At 34.1% G+C, this 26,067-nt stretch overlaps 1 protein-coding gene and 2 long non-coding RNA genes across 5 annotated transcripts in view; 1 reads left to right on the top strand and 2 right to left on the bottom strand.

The window, feature by feature from the left end:
• Positions 1 to 43: 43 nt before the first annotated feature.
• On the bottom strand, positions 44 to 11,601 carry LOC143218510 (uncharacterized). 2 transcript variants are annotated; one of them, XM_076443732.1, is made up of 3 exons: positions 8,937 to 11,601; positions 1,422 to 1,732; positions 44 to 987 (listed from the first exon to the last, which is right to left on the bottom strand). In XM_076443732.1, exons 1-3 carry the CDS (start codon positions 8,955 to 8,957, stop codon positions 816 to 818), a joined length of 504 nt encoding a protein of 167 aa, XP_076299847.1. In that variant the 5' UTR covers positions 8,958 to 11,601; the 3' UTR covers positions 44 to 815. The 2 variants fall into 2 exon arrangements, with proteins under 2 accessions (XP_076299847.1, XP_076299848.1); XM_076443733.1 differs by having other exon boundaries at positions 10,701 to 11,601.
• Positions 10,623 to 13,081, top strand: LOC143218515 (uncharacterized). Its single transcript, XR_013011102.1, has 4 exons — positions 10,623 to 10,934; positions 11,308 to 11,530; positions 11,595 to 11,908; positions 11,991 to 13,081. It is a non-coding gene; the product is annotated as an uncharacterized LOC143218515 (long non-coding RNA).
• Positions 13,082 to 16,031: 2,950 nt separating this feature from the next.
• LOC143218514 (uncharacterized) overlaps positions 16,032 to 26,067 on the bottom strand; it is a 145,773-nt gene continuing 135,737 nt past the window's right edge. Inside the window, exons 1-4 of one of the 2 annotated variants that reach the window (XR_013011100.1) lie at positions 18,179 to 18,775; positions 17,583 to 17,805; positions 17,205 to 17,518; positions 16,032 to 17,122 (exon numbers count right to left, since the gene is read on the bottom strand). This is a non-coding gene — a long non-coding RNA (uncharacterized LOC143218514). Of the gene's footprint in view, positions 17,123 to 17,204; positions 17,519 to 17,582; positions 17,806 to 18,178; positions 18,776 to 26,067 lie in introns of those variants that run through there. The other variant, XR_013011101.1, reaches the window with a different exon arrangement.

The raw sequence follows: 26,067 nt of genomic DNA, 5'->3' as shown, positions 1-26,067 counted from the left end.
TCTTATTCTTTCTTTTATATTTAATAATAATAATAATAACATATATACACATATATATATATATATATATATTTATATATTTATATATTTATATATGCTAGAGATTACGAGTTTGAACGTGTATTGAAAATTCACATGTACATGTGTACACGTGTAACGAATATATGTATACATGTTTGAGTTCGTGTAATGTTTAATACACGGAAACACGTATACTTTACCCAGATAGTACACGACGTCTTCCAGACGTCGTTTTTACGTCTGTTCGTCTTGTGTCTTGTTATGTCCCAAAAAGACGCCTTTTAAACGTCAAACACGACGTCTCTTTGGAGATGTCGGTTTTACGGCTGAAGGAAGACGCCTTTTAGACGTCTCATTTCTGCCATAAAAACGACGACTCCAAAGAGGCGTCTTGTAGACGTCTAAAACGCGTCTTTTTGTGACGTACGGACGTAAAAACGACGTTTTTAAGACGCCTCTTTGGAGATGTTTTTACAGCTGAAGGTAGACGCCTTTTAAACATCTCATTTCTGCCATGAAGACGACGTCTCCAAAGAGGCGTCTTTTTGTGACGTATGATGTACAGACGTAAAAACGACGATAAAACGACGTCTAAAAGACGTCGTGTGCTTTTGGGAGTAAAATATATGTGTATCCGTGTATTGAAACACACTTGTTTCAACACGAATATTCAAACTACACGTGTACACGTGTATTTCAGGCACACGTGAAATCGAGATCTCTAATATATGTATGTACGTTGTGTGTTATACATATGAATATTCAACTCAAACAGGTAAATAACAAATGTTTTGTTAATTTTTTAATGTTCGCACGTTTCTTTCGTGATGTCTTTCTGTCGGTATATCGTCAGGTTTAGCAACATAGTGAACTACTCTCCATTTGGCTGTTGCATCAAAATAGCCATATTGTCCTTTTATAGTACCATTCGGGTATCTCTCTTCTAATCTAATGTGTCTACTTCTCCTGAAAGTGATTTATTACATATTCTTCATTTAAATATTGTGATTGACATTACACACATACATATGTATATTAAACCTTTGCACTCCGAATTATTTTATATTTTGTTATTTGAGAAAAATGTTTTTTTTCTCCATTTATTTTGCAATGGTTTTAAAAAAATGCCGTGTTTTCATAGCGGGTTACTTCTTAAAAAATTGAGAAAGTGTACTAATTATATTAAATATAGGTCTCAAACTTTGTTGTAATTTATATTTGTTTTTAACTAAAAAATAAGACAATTAAATAAATATAAAGGAAGAACCAAATACATATATATGTATATATGTATAAAAACCCGTTTTATTTACATTTCTTTTCCTTTGATGTCGAATCATACTCTCGACAAAGGAGTGCAAAGAGTTAATAAAAATTGAAACATAGGTTTCTAAATTTACCTGCTTCCAGTATCAAATCCAAAAATGTAAGTTTCGGGCCCTTCGTGACCTTCTATTTGAAATTGTACCCTATCTGACTTTCTCGACGAATCCCACGGTTTCGTAAATTTCTCATTTCCATTTTCCAGATCCGTATCATTCTCTTTATCTCTTTCCAATCCTTGCGAGACCATTGCATTAAGTTCCTGAAATTTGGACTTCGAAGGTTTTTTTAATAAAGTGTTCAATAACAATTGTTTGTTCTCAAATAGTCGATGATTTTTAGGCCTTGAATCGTTCGTCGTCCACACAACAGCAGCATTTATTGAAAACTAAATGAAAGAAATGGAAATACAAAGTTGGTTACATAGATGTTTGCATATATTAATCGTCTAACTTGCAATGAATGATTCCGAAGTAAAATAGATCGCATGAGAACGCGGTTACCACTTTGAATCAGAAATTCTATTTCGATCAGTATTGCTTGCACGCATTCTCACGATTGACAATAAGAACGACTACAGTGGAACCTCGGTATACGACCTTAAACCTGCCTGCTGGATATTAAAGGAGCATTTAATATGACACCAGTAGGAATATTATTATTCCTTTATTATTAAAGGCCATGATGAAAAGAAACACTGTCCCAGATAGCACAAAGACGTCTTGGAAACGACTTTAAGACGTCTGCAGTTGGACATTCAAACGTGTTCCGAACGTCTCCTGAATGTCTTGTGTTACAAAACAGTACGTCTTAAAGACGTCTGTTTGACGTCTAAAAGACGTTCAGGAGACGTTCGTAGCATTCGGGAGGTCTTATTAAGACGTCCCTAAGAAGTCTTAAAGGTGCATAAATGTTAATTAAAATAAAAGAAGGGAAGAGTAGAACTATGTATAGATTTCGACAAAAACGAGTTTAAAGTTAAATCAATAAATAGCTTTATTAGAAGAACGCATGTGGAATTTACATAAAAAGAGTAATTAAAATTACAATTACAATTGAAATTGGAATTGGAATTGGAACTGAAATTGGAATTGAAATCGGAATTGAAATTGAAATTGAAATTGAAGCAAAAACACTAACTCGAACAAATAATACCAATTCTAATACTGCTAGATTATGGGTATATAAAAACCACACTGTTTATGGTCTTAAAGACGACTTTTTAGGACATAAGACTTTCAGACCTCAAATGGACGTAAAATGAACGTCTTTAAGACGTCGTGTGCTATGTACGGTATTATTATTACGTTTTTCTAATGGTATCTCCGAATCTAATAAGCTACATAAATTATCCGTTCCTGATGTTTGGACCTATAGCGAATAGGACGTATACCAAGACAACCTTTCCCATAAGAAGTAATATAAAGACCTCCTGAATGTCCAACGAACGTCTCCTGAACGTCTTTTAGACGTCAAACAGATGTCTTTGAGACGTACCGTTTTTTAACAAAAGACGTTTCAGTAAGACGTCCGTAGGACATTTAGAAGACGTTCGTAGGACATTCGGGACATCTTTAAGACAGCTGAATGTCTAACTGCAGACGTCGCAAAGACGTCCACTTTACGTCTATTTTAGGTCTGAAAGTTTTACATCCTAAAAAGACGTCTGTAAGACAGGGACTGAAACGGTTCTGAAAAATAACTGTTTCAAACTGTTATATATTGGTTCTGATCGAAACAGTTATGAAGAACCGAAATGATGTTATAACTGTTACGAGAATATCGGCTCTGGCTTATATCGGTTACGGTTACGGTTCTGGAGAACCGATATTATTTCGGTTCTGTAACTGTTGTTTTTCGGTTCTGGATTTCGGATCTGTCATTCTGTATTCTGTATTGTGTTCGTTCAGTTCGGTCTTATATGTATATTTATTATGTAAGTAGTTATTTTTCGTTATTTACTTAAACCAGTGACGAGGAACCCGCAGGCCTGAGGAACGCATTTTGTTTGAACTATATTCATTATTTGAATTGTTATTTCAATAATTTATCGTTAAAACCATTGTTTTAATAAATAAATTTTTATAATTTGTTTCTATATTCGTTATTTGATTCGTTATTTCAATAATTTATTGTTAAAACCATAGTTTTAATAAATAAATTTTTATAATTTGTTTCTATATTCATTACTTGAATTATTATTTCAATAATAATTTATTGTTAAAATAATTGTTTAAATAAATAAATTTTTACAATCTATGGAAATGTGTTTCGATATTTATTATTTAAATTGTTGAAACAATTATTTAAACGAATAAATTTTTGCATTTCTTATGTCAGCCAGTATTCATTTAAATAATTGATTCGACAACGTACACGTATTTAAATAATTAATATCGAAACACATTTCCATAGATTGTAAAAATTTATTTATTTAAACTTTAAACCAGTGATGAGCAACCCGCAGGCCCGCGGAACGCATTTTGTTCGAACTATATTCGTTATTTGAATTGTTATTTCAATAATTTATTGTTAAAACCATTGTTTTAAAAATAAATTTTCATAATTTGTTTCTATATTCGTTATTTGAATTGTTATTTCAATAATTTATTGTTAAAACCATAGTTTTAATAAATAAATTTTTATAATGTGTTTCTATATTCGGTATTTGAATTGTGTGTCATTTCAATATTTTATTGTTAAAATAATTGTTTAAACAAATAATTTTTATAATTTGTTCCTATATTCGTTATTTGAATTATTGTTTCAATAATAATCTATTATTAAAATAATTGTTTAAACAAATAAATTTTTATAATTTGTTTCTATATTCATTATTTGAATTATTATTTCAATAATAATATATTGTTAAAATAATTGTTTCAATCAGTGGTGACCAACCCGCGGCGTATTGTGGGCCAAAACAACGAACGCAATATTAAATACTTTGTTGCGTCGCGCCTCGCGCCGGATTCCAGCGGATTCATCACTGGTTTAAATAAATAAATTTTTGCAATCTATGGAAATGTGTTTCGATATTTATTATTTAAATACGTGTACATTGTCGAAACAATTATTTAAATTAATACTGGCTGACATATAAGAAATACAAACATTTTTTCATTTATATAATTATTTCGACAATGTACACGTATTTAAATAATAAATATCGAAACACATTTCCATAGATTGTAAAAATTTATTTATTTCAACAATTATTTTAATAATAAATTATTATTGAAATAATAATGAATATAGAAACAAATTATAAAAATTTACTTGTTTAAACAGTTATTTTAATAATAAATTATTTTTGAAATAATAATTCAAATAACGAATATAGAAACAAATTATAAAAATTTACTTGTTTAAACAATTATTTTCACAATTAAATATTGAAATGACAATTCAAATATCGAATATAGAAACACATTATAAAAATTTATTTATTAAAACTATGGTTTTAACAATAAATTATTGAAATAACAATTCAAATAACGAATATAGAAACAAATTATAAAAATTTATTTATTAAAACAATGGTTTTAACGATAAATCATTGAAATAATAATTCAAGTAACGAATATAGAAACAAATTATAAAAATTTATTTATTAAAAGAATGGTTTTAAAAATAAATTATTGAAATAACAATTCAAATAACGAATATAGAAACAAATTATAAAAATTTATTTAAAGATTGTTTAAATTATAAGTAACGAAAAATAACTACTTACATAATAAACATATAAGACCGAACTGACTGAACACAATACAGAATACAGAATGACAGAACTGAAATCCGGGACCGAAATCCAGAACCGAAAAATAACAGATACAGAACCGAAATAATGCCGGTTCTCCAGGACCGTAACCGTAACCGATATAAGCCAGAACCGAAAAATAACAGTTACAGAACCGAAATAACATCGGTTCTCCAGAACCGTAACCGTAACCGATGTAAGCCAGAACCGATATATAAAGTTTCAAACAGTTATTTTCAGAACCGTTTCAGTCCCTGCTTTAAACTCTTTTTGTCGAAATCTATTTTTACTGTTCCCTTCTTTTTATTTAATTAACATTTATTGGACCTTTAAGACTTCTTAGGGACGTCTTATAGAACGCACGAATGTCTTACGAACGTTTTCTAGTCGTCAAACAGACGTCTTTAAGACGTACCGTTTTCTAACACAAGACGTTCGTAGGACATTGTGAACATCTTTGAAACGTCTGAATGTCCAACTGCCGACGTCTTAATGACATCTTTAAGACGTCTTTGTGCTATCTAGAAATGTAAAAATGATTAATCCGTTCTCATAAAAAAAACTCCTATATTGATATTATACCTACATTATTAATGAGGTTGTAAAATAATTTAAATACTCTTTAAACACATAAATAAAAGATGCGATTTTATTATAGATTTTTAAATTTAAACTCTGCTTAATGCTTACAACTTTCAGTGGTTGTAATAATTAATAAATATTTATGTAGTCCACAGTAAATTGTTTAGTTTAAATTGAACAATGTCGAAATAGAATTTGAGCTGTAAGGTATAAAACCAACAAACAATAGTTGATTGCAGTTAAGAAAAATGCTCTGCGTGAATAATAGTAAACGCCTTTAGCCATTATTTAAAATAGAGAGACTCATCTATGCGTGAAAATGCTGTTTGAACATTAGATTGTGTAACAAAATTAACTTTTTCAAAATAATTGCATTATTTAAATTTTACAGACATTCCACAGATAGCACAAAGACGTCTTAAAGACGTGTTTAAGACGTCTTCAGTTGGACATTCAGACGTCATAAAGATGTCCCGAATGTCCTATGAACGTCTTCCGAACGTCTTGTGTTAGAAAACGGTACGTCTTAAAGAAGTCTTTGAGAGGTCTGTTTTACGTTTAAGAGACGTTCAAGAGACGTTCGTAAGATATTCGGGAGGTCTTACAGACGTCCCGAAGAAGTCTTAGATTAAAGTTAAACCAATAAATAGTTTTGTTAGAAGAACGAATGTGGAATTGAGATAAAAAGTCTAATAAAAATAACAATTGCAATTAAAATCACGATAAATACAATAAAAATAAAACTTAATAATTACAATTAAAATCAAAATAAAAATTGAAATTGAAATTGGAAATGAATTTGAAATTGGAATTGAAATTGAAGCAAAAACATCAAAGTGGAACAAATAATACCAATGCTAATACTGCTAGATATACCCAGATAGCACTGAGACGTCTAAAAGAGGTATCTTAGACGCCTGCCGCAAAACATTCAGACGTCTCGAAAGTCGCTGGAATGTCTTATGTTACAAAACGGTACGTCTAATAGACGAACTTTTGACGTGTTTTAGACGTCCTTTTTAGACGTCTCAAAGGCGTCTATTTGGAGGCGTCGTTTTTACGGCAGAAATGAGACGTCTAAAAGACATCTCCCTGCAGCACTAAAAACGACGTCTCCAAAAAGGCGTCTTCCAGACGTCTTTTGGGAACGTAAGACTTAAACCAGACGTAAAAACGACGTCTGAAAGAGGTCTGCTATATCTGTGAGTAGATAATATATAATAAAATATATATGAAATAGATAATATATAAATGTATATATGTATATATAAACCACCTAACCACACTGTTTATGGTCTTAAAGACGTCTTTTCAGGACGCAAGTCTTTCAGACCTAAAATAGACGCAAAATGGACGTCTTTAAGACGTCGTGCGTTACCTGGGGCGAAAGTTGATCATCCTTGAAATCGAGATGACTACTAATTGGCCATATGTTATTATAGTAACTACTAAGGCCGTTATTAGACTAGGCCACTGGTGGGCAACTTGGTGGCGCCACCGAATTGAAGAGCTTTTATGAATCGGTAACTGGTGGTACCACCAAGCGTTCATTCCCGCTGTCGATGTAACGCTGTGTCGTATTCTTATGTATTTTACGATAAATGTGGTGGTAATTTGAACGTCAATTGTTCATGTTTTCGCGATGCTGGTGGCGCAACTTGGTGGCTTTGTCTAATAGGCTACATTCAAATCAATACCCCGGCTGGTGGAGGCGCCACCAAATGTTGCCCGGCCGGTTGCCGATGCCGTCCACCAGATCGGCAACTATTTTTGGTGGCTCCACCAGTTACCGTAGTCTAATAGGTTACATTTGTTTCAATGCCCCACGACGTGCTGAGCCACTGGTGGCGCAACCGAGTTGCGCCACCAGTGGCCTAGTCTAATAACGGCCTAAAGGTGGATGGTTACTTTGTCGGTTACTAAGTTTCCTTGCAACAATTAGTACAAATTACAAATAAAAGGGCAAATACAAACGAAAAGAAAAAATCTAATTTAGGAACGGGCTATATACAGCGGCTCACGAAAGTATTCGAACGCCCTTTAAAACAGAATAACTTTTTTATAACTGTAACAAACGACCTGATTTTTTATACTCAATTAGAAGCACTGGTTTATGAAATGATATACAAAAAATATTTTCCAAAAAATTATAATTTACAAAGTTACATGCAAAAATAAAAAAGTCGTTTTTTCAACTTTTTTATTAAGGCCCTTAAAGAAAATTTAAAATATATGTTTTGTAGATCTATGTTAGTTATACACATGCTGAAAATTTCCTCAAAATCGATTAACATACACACGAGCCACAAGCGATTAAAAATGTTGAAAATCGTAGTTTTACACGATTTTTGATCAGTTTCTGCTTAAAATCCACAAAATCGTACATCTCTCGATGCGTGTCGTTTTTGCCTGCGTCAACCGGTTTCGATGAAATTTTCAGCATGTGTATAACTAACATAGATCTACAAAACATGTATTTTAAATTTTCATTAAGAGCCCTAATAAAAAGGTTAAGAAAATGCCTTTTTTATTTTTGCAATGTAACTTTGTAAATTATAATTTTTTGGAAAATCTTTTTTCATATCATATCATAAACCAGTGCTTCTAATTGATTATAAAAAATCAGGTCGTTTGTTACAATTACAAAAAAGTTATTCTGTTTTAAAGGGAGTTCGAATACTTTCGTGAGCCACTGTAGGTAAACGTTTCGTGTGTGGTTATTAATATGAGAAACCATATACTATATTTATCTATTGCGCCTTTTTTGAATGATTATTACGTCCAGAAACATATTATTCTTCACGTTTTCCTGAAAAATGGTCAACAAAAATTTACTAATCTATTTTAATTCTCTAATAAATTATACAATTTAAAATACTGTTTAAAATCCTCTCAATTTTAAATTTATATTAATTCTCTATAAAATATTTATTATTTTTAATTATACCAAAAATTTCTACTGGTCTACTGGTACGACGTCAATTACTGGTGCCGTTATCTTATGTCAGATTTGTTTCTTGTAACGTTACATATATTTGTTATTATAAAACGACTTATATATAAAAGTTAATTTAAAAAAATTGATAATAATATTTATACCCTATTAAATGCCATTCCATTTATCACACATATTTGAAAATTTTAAAGAACCCACGTTTATTTCGAAAGCATTCTGAATCATCAAATAATAAATTACTATCGATCAAATATTTGAGTAATTTTTATAGAGAAAAATATCTGTACTTACAATAAGAAGTATGTAACGCATCCTGCACTGTTTTAATGCTGTATGTATACAAACGAAGATAATAGAAGATACTGACAAATTTCCTCAAATCTATCGTACATGAATAACTGTTGATCTACTTTCTATCACACTTCCTCTCTCTCTCCCTCTGCAATTTCCCTACCTTTCTCCATTTTTTGCGATATAGTTTACCGTTACTTATAGACTATCGAACCGACGTGACATCATATATGTATATTTATATATCTATTAATAAAAAAGAAATTTGCAGAATTTACAAAAATATTTGTGGACGTATACACAGGGCCGGCCATCTGGGGGGTGCGGCGGATGCTATACACTGGGGCCCCGCGATTGAGAGGGCCCCAACACGATCAAGAACTAACATAATGTAACTTTTCTGAAGTAATTAATGTATTAGCAAAAACAAAATCACGCATTAAATAAACATGCATTACTAATATACAGGGTGAGTCTGAAGAAACAGAACACTTAAGTATCTACGTTACTTTTCGTTATACAAAAAAACTTCTTAGGGCAAAGTTACACTGTTTGAAGGGCCACATGTAACGGTGTAAGGGAAAAAATATTCGAGGTCATTTTTTTATGAGATTTCAAAGTCATCGATATATTTTTAAATGGAATGAGGTATTTTTTAATACATCAATCGATGCAACTGGACATTCGTTATAAAAAAGTACTAACCCATGTACGTCGAAAAGTTAGTAGTTCAAGAGATATTTCAATTTAAATTTTAAATAACTCTAAAACACCATTACTGTCGTAGTAACACGATAGCGTTAACTTGCTAGTGTAAATTGAAGAGTTGAAATTGAAATTGAAAAATTGACGTTGAAAATGAAATTGAACATTTGAAATTAACGAATTGAAATTGAAAAATTGAAGTTGAAAGAGAGGAAAAATTTAAATTGAAAATGAAGGTGAAGAGTTGATATTGAAATTGCAGTTGAAATGGAAAAATTGATGTTGAAATTGAAATTGAAGAGTTGAAATTAAAGAATTGAAATTGAAAAATTGACGTTGTATTTGAAAAATTGAAATTGAAGAGTTGAAATTGATGAGTTGAAATTGAAATTGAAATTGAAGATTTAAAATTAAAGTTGAAATTGAAGTTGATATTAACGAAATGAAATTGAAAAATTGAAGTTGAAATGGAGGATTTAAAATTAAAGTTGAAATTGAAAGATTGACATCCCAACCAGCACACATCGTCTCATAGATGTCTGTTTCATGTCGTCGTCCCGTCTGAACGTCTATGTCCCAAAGATACGTCTTTTAGTCGTCAAAAAGATGTCTTTATGGAGACGTTGTTTTCACAGCAGAGGGTGAACGTCTTTCAGCTGTCTCATTTCAGTCGTAAAAGCAACGTCTCCATAAAGGATATCTTTTTGGCGACTGAGAGACATTTTCCGGAGACGTTGTTTTTCCTACGCCGCCGGTAAAGAGTGGGGTGGAGTAGGGGGATACAGCTTCTAAGGAAGAACTTTTTTCTGTACACTTTTTCGAAAAAAGAGCTCTGCATGCTAATCCGCAATAATACAGAGAGTATTTCAACGCAAAGAGCATTTGGAAAAAGTGTACAGAAAAAAAGTTCTTCCATAAAAACGTACACTTTTGTTGTTTACAAAGTTCCAAGAGCCAAATTGCAAAAAAGGGCTCTGTACGGGACCCCGCAATAATGCAGAGAATATTTCAACACAAAGAGCATAAAAAAATATTGCTTCTTCGCGAAATGCGGCTTACCCGCGTGATCGAAAAAATCAAGCTGTTTCATATATTCTCTGTCAGTGTCTTTCCTGCGAGAAACATATCTGCTTCTCTGTCTTCGTAGTTCACCCCGAGTGGCGCTGTTGAAGTTACTATTTTTGGTCCGGCGCACATGGTCGACACCGGTCGACACCAGGTTTAGAGAAGTGTCTAATTGTATTAGTGTATTGTAATAGTGATAATTTATCCGACGAGTGTATATTTACAAAAGTAAGTACTTCCATTGCTGTTATTTGTTACCGTTAGTGTTTTTTGCTGATGCCCTTCCGCTATATTCGAAGTTTACTATGGGGTTGGCAAGAAAGTCAAAGAAAGTACTTTCGGTATTGTAAGGGGGTAGACTGCTTTTTCCAGGATTGCAAGGGTGCGGGATTGCAATTGATTGCAATCCTGGAAACGAGTCTACCGCCCTAATGTGTAAATAAGTGTGAAGTCAAAAAATGAACAAAAATTGGTCATATTTCCATTCCTTCATTCTATTTGCTATTTTTCTAAATATATTCTTTAATTAAATATATTTACGTCGTAATTACATATATGTTTAAATTAGTCTCTAAATTTTACCATACTTTTCAATTCTTAGAATATATACACACAAATGGAGATGCCTACAAATACATGGACCGTTGTCCAATTTTTGGCGGACGGAACGGTAGAAGCGGTGCCAAATAGTCGGCTGGAAGGCGACAAATGTTATTGGCCACCGGTACACAAATCAAAATTGAGCAACGCAATCCAACAATGTGAACTGCCTCAACCTTCGTGGGAGCACTTTTCTGTAAAGATCTTCAAAAACAGTACCTTTGGTAAGTTAAAGTAGTTACACACCATACATGTACAATTAAAATAATAATTATATAATGCTTCTAGACGACTACACGAAGGCTAGAAGAAAAGCAAAGGAGGCCGAAGAGACCAGCGACTTGTTTAATAAATACACTTAAAATTATACTGACATTTATCTTTCATTTTCATTAAATTAGCAGAATGTGATATGCTACATAACAATTTTTTATTTTAGGCAGCAGAAGTGCACAATACGGGGGGCACAACAGCTACAACTTCGCCAGGAAAGTCTAGGTATCATTATGACTGACGTGCTGGCATGGCGGTCTGCTATAGCTGATTGGGCCGAAAGGGCAAAAAACCGTTTGCAAATTATCGAACGGCCAGCCTTGTTATATGTAATTATCACCCTTATTTTAATATTATTATTATAATGATTATTCATGTGCAAATTAATAAACAAAGATATTCTTATTCAAGGTGCAGCGGAGAAAGCCAAAGTGGACGGCAGCTGCAAGAAACATGAACAAAGCGAGTGTGACCAAGTGATTTTAATTTCAATATATCTGTGGTTATCAGGAAGAATGCCGCATGTCACATATACTTTCACTTTCGATCGCTAATACTTTGACATAGGAGGTTGGTTAAATTGCATTGTTGTCTGAGCCTTCCAAACGTGTTTCCATGACTTTTTTTCTGGTAAATATGTACAGTAGCGGACAAAAGTGTAAGACCGCTCTAAAGAAGACGATAACTTTTTTAATATTTTACTATACGATTTGAACTTTTTTGGGAAACTAGAGCAATTAGTTTACTAAAGGACGCGAAAAGAAATTTTTTCAAAAATTGCAATTGATCGGAATTGTTGAAAAAATACTAAAAGTTGATTGTTTATTTAAACATATCCTGAAAATTTCGTCAAAATCGGTCGACGTTGCAATGAGCTACAAACGTTGAAAGATGGTAAAAATTGCAGATTTTCGGCAATAAATCGTGAAAATCTGCAATTTCTACCATCTTTAAACGTTTGTAGCTCATTGCAACGTCGACCGATTTTTACGAAATTTTCAGGATATGTTTGATTGACACAGATCTACACAAAACGTGTTTTTTAAATTTTCAATATAGGCCCACATAAAATAATTAAAAAATCAACTTTTAGTATTTTTTCAACAATTCCGATCAATTGCAATTTTTGAAAAAATTTCTTTTCACATCCTTTAGTAAACTAATTGCTCTAGCTTCCCAAAAAAGTTCAAATCGTATAGTACAATATTAAAAAAGTTATCGTCTTCTTTAGAGCGGTCTTAAACTTTTGTCCGCTACTGTAAATCCTATACTCTAAAGTCTAAAGCTCAATGAATGCATAAACTCGAATTTTTGAAATTGTGACATGCGGCGTTTTTCCTTACAACCACAGACATTATCAGTAATATTTTATTTTCACTTTTATATTTTATTTTAATTTTTATATTTTTTAATTTTAGTATACAGGGTGAGGCGCCAGAAACAGGCCCCCTGAATAAGCATTAATCAGATGTTAGTAGCTTTTTTGTAGATGGACGCGTAAAGGACATGTGAAGGTCAACTTAATTTTTTTAAATGGAATGAGGTATTTTTTAATACATCAATTATGCAGCTGGACATTCATTATAAAAAAGTACTAACCTATGTATGTCGAAAAATTAGTAGTTCAGGGGATATTTCAATTTAAATAACTCTAAAATACCATTACTGTCGTACTAAGACGTTAATGTTTACTTACTTATGTAACGTCTTAGTACGACAGTAATGGTATTTTAGAGTTATTTAAATTGAAATATCTCCTGAACTATTAACTTTTCGACATACATAGGTCCAGCTGCATCATTGATGTATTAAAAAATACCTCATTCCATTTAAAAAAATTAAGTTGACCTTCACATGTCCTTTACGCGTCCACCTGTAAAAAAATAATACACTACATAATGTACCCCTTCAGACCATGCAACTTCTGTATACAAAACTTTTTCGTGCAACGCTTACTTTGGAAGTTATTATAGGTGTGCAAGTTGCGTGGACCACCCTGTATACTGATTTTGATGTTTCAACTGTATATTTTATTCAATTTTTATATTTTAATTTAAGTGTATTAATTTTAATGTTTTAAGTGCGTGATATTGTATTTTAATTTTAATACTTTATTTCTAATATATTAATTCTAATGTTTTAAGTGCGTGATATTTTATTCTGAATGTAGTATTTTATTTTACGCATAATTTGGAAGTTATTTATTGGTGTGCAAGTTGCGTGGACCACCCTGTATACTGATTCTGATGTTTCAACTGTATATTTTATTTCAATTTTTATATTTTAATTTAAGTGTATTAATTTTAATGTTTTAAGTGCGTGATATTGTATTTTAATTTTAATACTTTATTTCTAATATATTAATTCTAATGTTTTAAGTGCGTGATATTTTATTCTGAATGTAGTATTTTATTTTACGCATACTTTGGAAGTTATTTATTGGTGTGCAAGTTGCGTGGACCACCCTGTATACTGATTCTGATGTTTCAACTGTATATTTCATTTCAATTTTTATATTTTAATTTAAGTATATTAATTTTAATGTTTTAAGTGCGTGATATTGTATTTTAATTTTAATACTTTATTTCTAATATATATTAGAATTTAATATATTAATTTTAATGTTTTATATATATTTTTATTTTATAAATAGTACATATATTATTATAATAAACTATTTGTTCGTTTACTTTAAACTATTATCGTAAATTGATTTTTCCCTCCCACTCCCTTTTCGCATAAATACGTCTCTCTAACAAGCTCAAGAGACTTCTGAAAGTCGCCTAAAAGATGCCCGACAGAGTCGTGGAACATGTCTCTACAATGCCTGAAACACGACTAACAGTCATTCTCAAGACCACTTTAAGACAGGCAACTTTGTAACAAACGACCTTCCGGAGCCCTTGTAGAGACTTTCCGGAGACATTCGCAGACATCTTTCAGACATTTGAATGTCTAGCGGCAGACATCTTTCTGCTATCTTTGAGCTGTATCTGTGCTGGTTGGGACTATTATTCATCTACACGAAAAATATTTTACTGTGCGTTGTCACGTCTGGTGGTTCAGTCATCATTAATAATTGATATAATCAATGCCCAACCAGCACAGACTGTTAGTCGTGTTTCAGGCATTGTAGAGACATGTTCCACGACTCTGTCGGGCATCTTTTAGGCGACTTTCAGAAGTCTCTTGAGCTTGTTAGAGAGACGTATTTATGCGAAAAGGGAGTGGGAGGGAAAAATCAATTTACGATAATAGTTTAAAGTAAACGAACAAATAGTTTATTATAATAATATATGTACTATTTATAAAATAAAAATATATATAAAACATTAAAATTAATATATTAAATTCTAATATATATTAGAAATAAAGTATTAAAATTAAAATACAATATCACGCACTTAAAACATTAAAATTAATATACTTAAATTAAAATATAAAAATTGAAATGAAATATACAGTTGAAACATCAGAATCAGTATACAGGGTGGTCCACGCAACTTGCACACCAATAAATAACTTCCAAAGTATGCGTAAAATAAAATACTACATTCAGAATAAAATATCACGCACTTAAAACATTAGAATTAATATATTAGAAATAAAGTATTAAAATTAAAATACAATATCACGCACTTAAAACATTAAAATTAATACACTTAAATTAAAATATAAAAATTGAAATAAAATATACAGTTGAAACATCAGAATCAGTATACAGGGTGGTCCACGCAACTTGCACACCAATAAATAACTTCCAAATTATGCGTAAAATAAAATACTACATTCAGAATAAAATATCACGCACTTAAAACATTAGAATTAATATATTAGAAATAAAGTATTAAAATTAAAATACAATATCACGCACTTAAAACATTAAAATTAATACACTTAAATTAAAATATAAAAATTGAATAAAATATACAGTTGAAACATCAAAATCAGTATACAGGGTGGTCCACGCAACTTGCACACCTATAATAACTTCCAAAGTAAGCGTTGCACGAAAAAGTTTTGTATACAGAAGTTGCATGGTCTGAAGGGGTACATTATGTAGTGTATTATTTTTTTACAGGTGGACGCGTAAAGGACATGTGAAGGTCAACTTAATTTTTTTAAATGGAATGAGGTATTTTTTAATACATCAATGATGCAGCTGGACCTATGTATGTCGAAAAGTTAATAGTTCAGGAGATATTTCAATTTAAATAACTCTAAAATACCATTACTGTCGTACTAAGACGTTACATAAGTAAGTAAACATTAACGTCTTAGTACGACAGTAATGGTATTTTAGAGTTATTTAAATTGAAATATCCCCTGAACTACTAATTTTTCGACATACATAGGTTAGTACTTTTTTATAATGAATGTCCAGCTGCATAATTGATGTATTAAAAAATACCTCATTCCATTTAAAAAAATTAAGTTGACCTTCACATGTCCTTTACGCGTCCATCTACAAAAAAGCTACTAACATCTGATTAATGCTTATTCAGGGGGCCTGTTTCTGGCGCCTCACCCTGTATACTAAAATTAAAAAATATAAAAATTAAAATAAAATATAAAAGTGAAAATAAAATATTACTGATAATGTCTGTGGTTGTAAGGAAAAACGCCGCATGTCACAATTTCAAAAATTCGAGTTTATGCATTCATTGAGCTTTAGACTTTAGAGTATAGGATTTACAGTAGCGGACAAAAGTTTAAGACCGCTCTAAAGAAGACGATAACTTTTTTAATATTGTACTATACGATTTGAACTTTTTTGGGAAGCTAGAGCAATTAGTTTACTAAAGGATGTGAAAAGAAATTTTTTCAAAAATTGCAATTGATCGGAATTGTTGAAAAAATACTAAAAGTTGATTTTTTAATTATTTTATGTGGGCCTATATTGAAAATTTAAAAAACACGTTTTGTGTAGATCTGTGTCAATCAAACATATCCTGAAAATTTCGTAAAAATCGGTCGACGTTGCAATGAGCTACAAACGTTTAAAGATGGTAGAAATTGCAGATTTTCACGATTTATTGCCGAAAATCTGCAATTTTTACCATCTTTCAACGTTTGTAGCTCATTGCAACGTCGACCGATTTTGACGAAATTTTCAGGATATGTTTAAATAAACAATCAACTTTTAGTATTTTTTCAACAATTCCGATCAATTGCAATTTTTGAAAAAATTTCTTTTCGCGTCCTTTAGTAAACTAATTGCTCTAGTTTCCCAAAAAAGTTCAAATCGTATAGTAAAATATTAAAAAAGTTATCGTCTTCTTTAGAGCGGTCTTACACTTTTGTCCGCTACTGTACATATTTACCAGAAAAAAAGTCATGGAAACACGTTTGGAAGGCTCAGACAACAATGCAATTTAACCAACCTCCTATGTCAAAGTATTAGCGATCGAAAGTGAAAGTATATGTGACATGCGGCATTCTTCCTGATAACCACAGATATATTGAAATTAAAATCACTTGGTCACACTCGCTTTGTTCATGTTTCTTGCAGCTGCCGTCCACTTTGGCTTTCTCCGCTGCACCTTGAATAAGAATATCTTTGTTTATTAATTTGCACATGAATAATCATTATAATAATAATATTAAAATAAGGGTGATAATTACATATAACAAGGCTGGCCGTTCGATAATTTGCAAACGGTTTTTTGCCCTTTCGGCCCAATCAGCTATAGCAGACCGCCATGCCAGCACGTCAGTCATAATGATACCTAGACTTTCCTGGCGAAGTTGTAGCTGTTGTGCCCCCCGTATTGTGCACTTCTGCTGCCTAAAATAAAAAATTGTTATGTAGCATATCACATTCTGCTAATTTAATGAAAATGAAAGATAAATGTCAGTATAATTTTAAGTGTATTTATTAAACAAGTCGCTGGTCTCTTCGGCCTCCTTTGCTTTTCTTCTAGCCTTCGTGTAGTCGTCTAGAAGCATTATATAATTATTATTTTAATTGTACATGTATGGTGTGTAACTACTTTAACTTACCAAAGGTACTGTTTTTGAAGATCTTTACAGAAAAGTGCTCCCACGAAGGTTGAGGCAGTTCACATTGTTGGATTGCGTTGCTCAATTTTGATTTGTGTACCGGTGGCCAATAACATTTGTCGCCTTCCAGCCGACTATTTGGCACCGCTTCTACCGTTCCGTCCGCCAAAAATTGGACAACGGTCCATGTATTTGTAGGCATCTCCATTTGTGTGTATATATTCTAAGAATTGAAAAGTATGGTAAAATTTAGAGACTAATTTAAACATATATGTAATTACGACGTAAATATATTTAATTAAAGAATATATTTAGAAAAATAGCAAATAGAATGAAGGAATGGAAATATGACCAATTTTTGTTCATTTTTTGACTTCACACTTATTTACACATTAGGGCGGTAGACTCGTTTCCAGGATTGCAATCAATTGCAATCCCGCACCCTTGCAATCCTGGAAAAAGCAGTCTACCCCCTTACAATACCGAAAGTACTTTCTTTGACTTTCTTGCCAACCCCATAGTAAACTTCGAATATAGCGGAAGGGCATCAGCAAAAAACACTAACGGTAACAAATAACAGCAATGGAAGTACTTACTTTTGTAAATATACACTCGTCGGATAAATTATCACTATTACAATACACTAATACAATTAGACACTTCTCTAAACCTGGTGTCGACCGGTGTCGACCATGTGCGCCGGACCAAAAATAGTAACTTCAACAGCGCCACTCGGGGTGAACTACGAAGACAGAGAAGCAGATATGTTTCTCGCAGGAAAGACACTGACAGAGAATATATGAAACAGCTTGATTTTTTCGATCACGCGGGTAAGCCGCATTTCGCGAAGAAGCAATATTTTTTTATGCTCTTTGTGTTGAAATATTCTCTGCATTATTGCGGGGTCCCGTACAGAGCCCTTTTTTGGATTTGGCTCTTGGAACTTTGTAAACAACAAAAGTGTACATTTTTATGGAAGAACTTTTTTTCTGTACACTTTTTCCAAATGCTCTTTGCGTTGAAATACTCTCTGTATTATTGCGGATTAGCATGCAGAGCTCTTTTTTCGAAAAAGTGCACAGAAAAAAGTTCTTCCTTAGAAGCTGTATCCCCCTACTCCACCCCACTCTTTACCGGCGGCGTAGGAAAAACAACGTCTCCGGAAAATGTCTCTCAGTCGCCAAAAAGATATCCTTTATGGAGACGTTGCATTTACGACTGAAATGAGACAGCTGAAAGACGTTCACCCTCTGCTATGAAAACAACGTCTCCATAAAGATATCTTTTTGGCGACTAAAAGACGTATCTTTGGGACATAGACGTTCAGACGGGACGACGACATGAAACAGACATCTATGAGACGATGTGTGCTGGTTGGGAGGGGAACGACCCACGGCCCACGAATATACCATCACTGGTCCCAAGTCCCAAACAGTCCCAAACCTTCGCGGAAAAAACCGTTACGTTTATTACTCAGGTATAGATCGTGGGGGAGAAGTAAAAGAACGACTGGCGACGAGAGCCCTTGACGAAGGCTAAATAGGCATAGTGGCTCTGGAAGTCAATGCGAGCAGATCGAACTGCACAGCGTAGAACAGCTTAGTACCGAGTGGACTTTTCTTTTCGATATAGTTAGTTTAGGTTAGCTTAGTAATATATTAGCATTGTAAATAGTGTAATAGTGTAGTGTGTGAATAAATTATTTTTTTGTTACAAAAGGTATTTTTTGTATTAAATATACTATAAACGAGAGACTAACATTAAAAAATACATAAAATAATTTATACAGAATAAATATACTACTAAATAATAAATAACAATAGTATAACATTTAATAAAATATTACATTTAAGTAAGCTGACATAATTGCGCGCTTATAGCCACGCGCCGTTTCACCGCAGCGCGCCGCGCCGTATCCCGACGAACGACCGCGCTAGTGGAAGAGCACCACTGGCGTCAACGCATGTCGGGCGAAGATATTTTGCTTTCTGGTTCGGTAAAAACGTCGACCATGCAAACTTCACAGGGGGGTTTCTCAAGATAAAAATCTGCTCTTCCGCGTGGTATACTTCAATTTTTCGCTGGACCCTTATTTTTTGAGATAAATTCGAAAATATCCGCAAAAATTGGTGCAAAAGTGGTGCATCTCCGTTTTTAATCATTGTTTAAACACGTTTAAACAATCATAATGTATTAATATTGGATATCACTGTATTCGGGAAAGTATACAGAATCTTTTGCTGTAAACAACAATTCAATATCTTTTATAATAACATCACAATATTTGTTTAAAGTTGAAAAATATGTTTTTTTTTCAAAGCCATGATTTTCAAAAACTGTGCGTGTAGGGAAAAAATTAAAAGCAGATTTGGAATCAGCGCAAAAAACTCTATAACAACGACCCAACAGTATATTGAAATCAAATTTGGTGTTGGACAATAATTAACTCAAATTCATTAAACCCATAATTATCGTCCAATATCCTAATCAAGTAATTGAACATTCCCACATGATACAATCTTACCGCTCGGATTGTATCAATTAAATTATACTAGTTACGAGGCTTACTAATTATCCTAGCAATTCCCTGATTAAGCATCAGGTTCTTTCGCGACATTCCAATTGTCCAAACAGAGATTTATCCAACCTAGCGGCTCCCCAGTTTCGCATTGGGTTCGTCCGTATCCTAACAGCTCCCTGATTTCTAGGAGTGCGCGGGTTCCCGAAATTTACGGGAACCCGACAGTCGAGTCGAGCCGGAGAAAGTCGAGCGAGCTCGAGCGAGTACTCGAGACATCTGAATGTTCGAGTAGCTTGATCGCATCGAATAGCTTGATCGCATCGGGTAGCTTGATCGCATCGGGTACCTTGATCGCATCGGGTAGCTTGATCGCATCGGGTAGCTTGATCGCATCGGGTAGCTTGATCGCGTCGGATGCTTGATCGTCACGGATAGCCGGAGACATTCGGATTACATTATTACATAGATTAGCCAAACTCGGACGCGATCTTTTTATACTCGTGATTAAACATACGATTCGTAATTCGCACTACCCTAGTAGCATTTACGGTTGGCGTTTCGTTGGGCCTACGTTGGGGGTTTGCGTTGGGCAACCGTTAGAAATGTCGCTCTTTTTTGCAGTTGGGCCAACAGTCAGGGCCAACGTTGGGCCAACGTTCAGCCAACGTTGCGCCAGCGTCGGGCCAACGGTAATACCCAACGTAGGGCCAACGATCACGTCCAATGTCGGGCCAACGGTAATACCCAACGTAGGGCCAACGATCACGTCCAATGTCGGGCCAACGGTAATACCCAACGTAGGGCCAACGGTAATACCCAACGTAGGGCCTACATTACTATAATACGAAAAGCCAACAAAAGGATTCTTTCTGTAGGGTCAATTAATTATATACATATATATATATGTGTATTATAAAAATATTTTATTTTTATATCTCACAATCAGTCATTTTGTGAGGTAACAATTTTTGCCTCACATATTATATTAATATATAAGTACTAACTTATTATGCACGCTAGCATATAACGGATTTCTTACATATATATGTACGAAATGTATACATATATTACATATTATAAAAGTAAGATTCCTTACATTACATATTATATTACGTACATAACACACATTGCACATTAGTAATATGACATTACATTCATATTACATACATAACACGTTGCACATTAGTAATATGATATTACATTCATATTACACCTCTTCAATAGTTCTGATAATTACAACAGTTCCGCTTAAGATGGTGAAACAAGAATCGGATAACGACGTACTTAAAATACAACTGTTTTTCGCAGTTATAGATATTGGCGTAGCTGCATGGCTGATGATCAATCTAACACTTGTGCCTCAGTAAAATCTGAAAGATGACATAGAAATTAATCTTACAACAAGAAAAGCAAAAGGAAACAAAATTGTTAATTGCAATTGAATGCATGCATAAATTACACACATTCTTTAGAAAGTATCTACAATACGTGGTAACACGTATAATTAAGTATAGGTATAAATAATTGTTAAACTAAACCACTCATTACTAATTTAACAATATACTTACAAATATTTGGCGTAGCTGCATGGCTGATGATCCATCGAACACTTGTGCCTCAGTAAAATCTGAAAAATGACATAGAAATTAATCTTACAACAAGAAAAGCAAAAGGAAACAAAATTGTTAATTGCAATTGAATGCATGCATAAATTACACACATTCTTTAGAAAGTATCTACAATACGTGGTAACACGTATAATTAAGTATAGGTATAAATAATTGTTAAACTAAACCACTCATTACTAATTTAACAATATACTTACAAATATTTGGCGTAGCTGCATCCATATGGCTGCTGTTCTACCGAACGATGATGCTGAATTGAATTAAATTAATGGTGTTGAATTAAATTCCACCACTTTGTACATTATAAAAATTTTTTGTTAATGAAATGAAGTAAAACACGCGACACAAAGAACGACCACTTCGACAGTTCGACACAGCACAGAAGAATGAAATAGTGAAAATCGACAAATACCAAATGACGATCGACGCTACATATATCTTGAACGACGGGTATTCGTCGTTGGTCCAATGTTGGGTATTCGTCGTTGACCCAACGTTGGGTATTCGTCGGCAAACTGACGTAATTTTTCTTCGTTGGCCTTATGTTGGTTATTCGTCGTTGGCCCAACGTTGGGTATTCGTCGGCAAACTGACGTAATTTTTCTTCGTTGGCCTTATGTTGGGTATTCGTCGTTGGCCCTATGTTGGTTATTCGTCGTTGGCCCAACGTTGGGTATTCGTCGGCAAACTGACGGTAATTTTTCTTCGTTGGCCTTATGTTGGGTATTCGTCGTTGGCCCTATGTTGGTTATTCGTCGTTGGCCCAACGTTGGGTATTCGTCGGCAAACTGACGTAATTTTTCTTCGTTGGTCCTATGTTGGGTATTCGTCGTTGGCCCTATGTTGGTTATTCGTCGTTGGCCCAACGTTGGGTATTCGTCGGCAAACTGACGTAATTTTTCTTCGTTGGTCCTATGTTGGGTATTCGTCGTTGGCCCTATGTTGGTTATTCGTCGTTGGCCCAACGTTGGGTATTCGTCGGCAAACTGACGGTAATTTTTCTTCGTTGGCCTTATGTTGGGTATTCGTCGTTGGCCCTATGTTGGTTATTCGTCGTTGGCCCAACGTTGGGTATTCGTCGGCAAACTGACGTAATTTTTCTTCGTTGGCCTTATGTTGGGTATTCGTCGTTGGCCCTATGTTGGGTATTCGTCGTTGGCCCAACGTTGGGTATTCGTCGGCAAACTGACGGTAATTTTTCTTCGTTGGCCTTATGTTGGGTATTCGTCGTTGGCCCTATGTTGGTTATTCGTCGTTGGCCCAACGTTGGGTATTCATCGGCAAACTGACGTAATTTTTCTTCGTTGGCCCTAGGTTGGGGATTTGTCGGCAAAACCACTAACCATGCCCCACCATTCCCCAACGAACTCCCAACCGTTGGCCACCGTTGGCCAACCGTAAATGCTACTAGGGTAATGAGGTCCTAAATTATGTACTCGGTTTTATAAGACGAAATATACAATATATGTATATATATATATATATATTTCGGTTGTGGATTTCGGTTTCGGCTATGGTTCTGATGATTTCGATGATTTTTTATAATGTTATACAAATCAACATTTTGAACAAATAATTACAAAAATTTGTATTATTATGTATTATTAAACTATTATCTATTATTATTCTTTATTTGAACAATTTTTTAAATAAGTAATCTTTTGTAATATTTACAATTTTATTTATATACTCATTATTTAAATACGTATTTATTATTTAAACAATTATTTAAATAAATGTTTATGCTGCAAAATATAATGTATACAAATCCGTTTGTATACTTATTATTTATATAGCTATTTATTATTATTTATTTAAACAATTTTTAAATAAATAAATTTTTATAATGTATAGAAACTTGTTTATTTTACATTATTTGAATTATTGTTTCAATAAGAATTTATTGTCAAAACGATTATTTAAATAAATAAATATCTGTAATATATATATATTTATATAGGGGGAGTTCCCCTAGCCCCGGACAGCACCTAGTATCGGACATTAGCTGTATCTCAATAATCTGAAATGCAACAAAGTCGTTTTAACCGTCAAAACAAAGGAAAGGCTAAAACAAACGACGTGCGGAAATTGCACGTTTCTGTCGCGTGAACAAAGCCATTAAAATCATTCGACTGTTAGCGTTCTTGTAAAAATATTATAAAAGTGTTACGGATGACGAACAGGTGTTCAATATCATCTCTGGCAGGAACCGTCCTAGATAAACGAACAGAGTTTTTCTCCAGATAAACATACATAACTGTTTAGGTTAGTTTAGGGCCCAAACGTACGCACGACCAACTGGTCGTTGACAAAATACGAATGTTCACTTGAAGGGTACTGACAAGTACCACCCGTCATTGAAGGGCTATATAAGCCCTTACATTTCTACTCTCGTGGGCTAGTACTGTCGTAATCACGAATAGTGTCGCGTCGTGCTGCATCTCGGAAGTCAACTACCAGTGAGATCGGACGTTCGTTCCTTTTGAATCAAAGTTTAACCGTACAGATTCCGCGAGTTCGGTCTAAAATCTGTTAGGCAGTGACAAGGTTGCTCCGAGTCCCCCGCATTGCCAGTGCGTCAACACCGTGCGTCTTAGCTTAGGTAATATCACCTTTCAATTTCTTTTCTATTCTAAATTCAGTTCATTCGCGACACAAGTACACTTGTAGAACGAAACTCTATAGTAAGAATATATTTGTCTTCTTTAATAATTAACTCAAATTCATTAAACCCATAATTATCGTCCAATATCCTAACCAAGTAATTGAACGTCCCCACATGATACAATCTTACCGCTCGGATTGTATCAATTAAATTATACTAGTTACGAGGCTTACTAATTATCCTAGCAATTCCCTGATTAACCATCAGGTTCTTTCGCGACATTCCAATTGTCCGAACAGAGATTTATCCAACCTAGCGGCTCCCCAGTTTTGCATTGGGTTCGTCCGCATCCTAACAGCTCCCTGATTTCGCATCAGGTTCGTCTGTGCTATCATACAACCTCCTAGCAGCTCCCCGGTTTTGCATCGGGTTCGTCTGCGTTTGACTCCATTCCTAGAGGCTCCCTGACTTCGCGTCAGGTTCGTCCTCGCTGTCAATAATCCTAGCGGCTCCCCAATTTCGCATTGGGTTCGTCCGCGTTCCTTAACTAACAAATTTATATCATATTCCTAGGGTAATAACCCTTCGCCGGCCACTCGTGCTGCTCGCGGCCCTGGCTCGTAACAGAACTGGTGACAGCGGTGGGATTGTTCAATTATTTTAGGATCACTTTAATTTTGGGTTTACTACGTTAAATTACTCGTAGCTGAGTATTGACAATATACTAGTTTTCCTAGTTACGTCTCAATATTATTAGCAATATACTAGTTTTCGCTAGTCACGCTTTTATACCAATGATATACTAGTTTTCCTAGTTAAAAGGTTTCGATATACTAGTTTTCCTAGTTGAAAGGTTTCGATAATATACTAGTTTTCTCTAGTTACATTCTTTAAAAATGCCGAATTCAGCTGCAAATACTTCTTCCGTTGACATAATGAACTTGACGGTTTCACTTGCAAATTCTATGTCGCTGTTGACGCAAAAGACATGCTTACAGAATATTACTTCGACAATTCCGACCTTTAACGGGGAAGACCCCTCTTTGATTCGTTTCGCGCAAACTTTAGAGGACGGGTTAACTTTGATTCCGGAGGGTACGGAAACCGAGTATCTGGCAATTGTTCTTACTAAGCTCGTCGGGCCAGCACGTAGATGCACATTAGAGCACAAGTTTACTACCGTAAAAGCGTTAATTCAACATTTGAAGAAACGGTTCGCTTCCGGCAAGAGCCTATCATATTATCAAGTGGAAATCGCGAAACTACATATTCGCGAAGGAGAAAGCCTACGACAATACATCGATAGGACAAGCCACTTGGTCTACTGTACGCGCGGAGCCATGAGGGAAAAATACGAGGCACATGCTGAAGGATTTATCAAATTGATGGAAAAGGACGTCATTGAAAACTTCATCGATGGATTACCGGATCGGATTTCCCTGAAGGTGTCGGCTATCTTGAAGGATATAAAAAATCTGGAGGATGCTTACGACGCCGTGCTACAGATAGATAAAAGATTAAGGAATCGACGACAGTCGCCTCGGAGTGAATCACCATCAAGGTGGTCCCGCCGAGATTCATATGACCAGGACTCTCGCTACCGCGATCGTGAAGTGTCATATCCCTTATCTCCAAGCAAATATGACCGACACAGGGATCAACGCACGAGACCATCTGGTTTTGAGGAGGAAAGAGAAGGACGAGCGTCTGCCTGGACCTTGCGTCACAGGA

Source organism: Lasioglossum baleicum, chromosome 19, assembly GCF_051020765.1.
Source record: "Lasioglossum baleicum chromosome 19, iyLasBale1, whole genome shotgun sequence".
Taxonomy (NCBI): domain Eukaryota; kingdom Metazoa; phylum Arthropoda; class Insecta; order Hymenoptera; family Halictidae; genus Lasioglossum; species Lasioglossum baleicum.
The sequence above is the reverse complement of the archived record's forward strand: the minus strand, read 5'-3'. Positions and strand labels throughout refer to the sequence as shown.

What these genes read in the sequence shown, in the direction of transcription:
- LOC143218510 (XM_076443732.1), bottom strand. Translation starts at nt 8,957, where the DNA reads ATGCGTTACATACTTCTTATT. An exon ending in TGCGTTACATACTTCTTATT is followed by an intron (nt 1,733 to 8,936) that starts GTAAGTACAGAT and finishes TCTTTCATTTAG; the next exon opens with TTTTCAATAAATGCTGCTGT. An exon ending in GGATTTGATACTGGAAGCAG is followed by an intron (nt 988 to 1,421) that starts GTAAATTTAGAA and finishes AATCACTTTCAG; the next exon opens with GAGAAGTAGACACATTAGAT.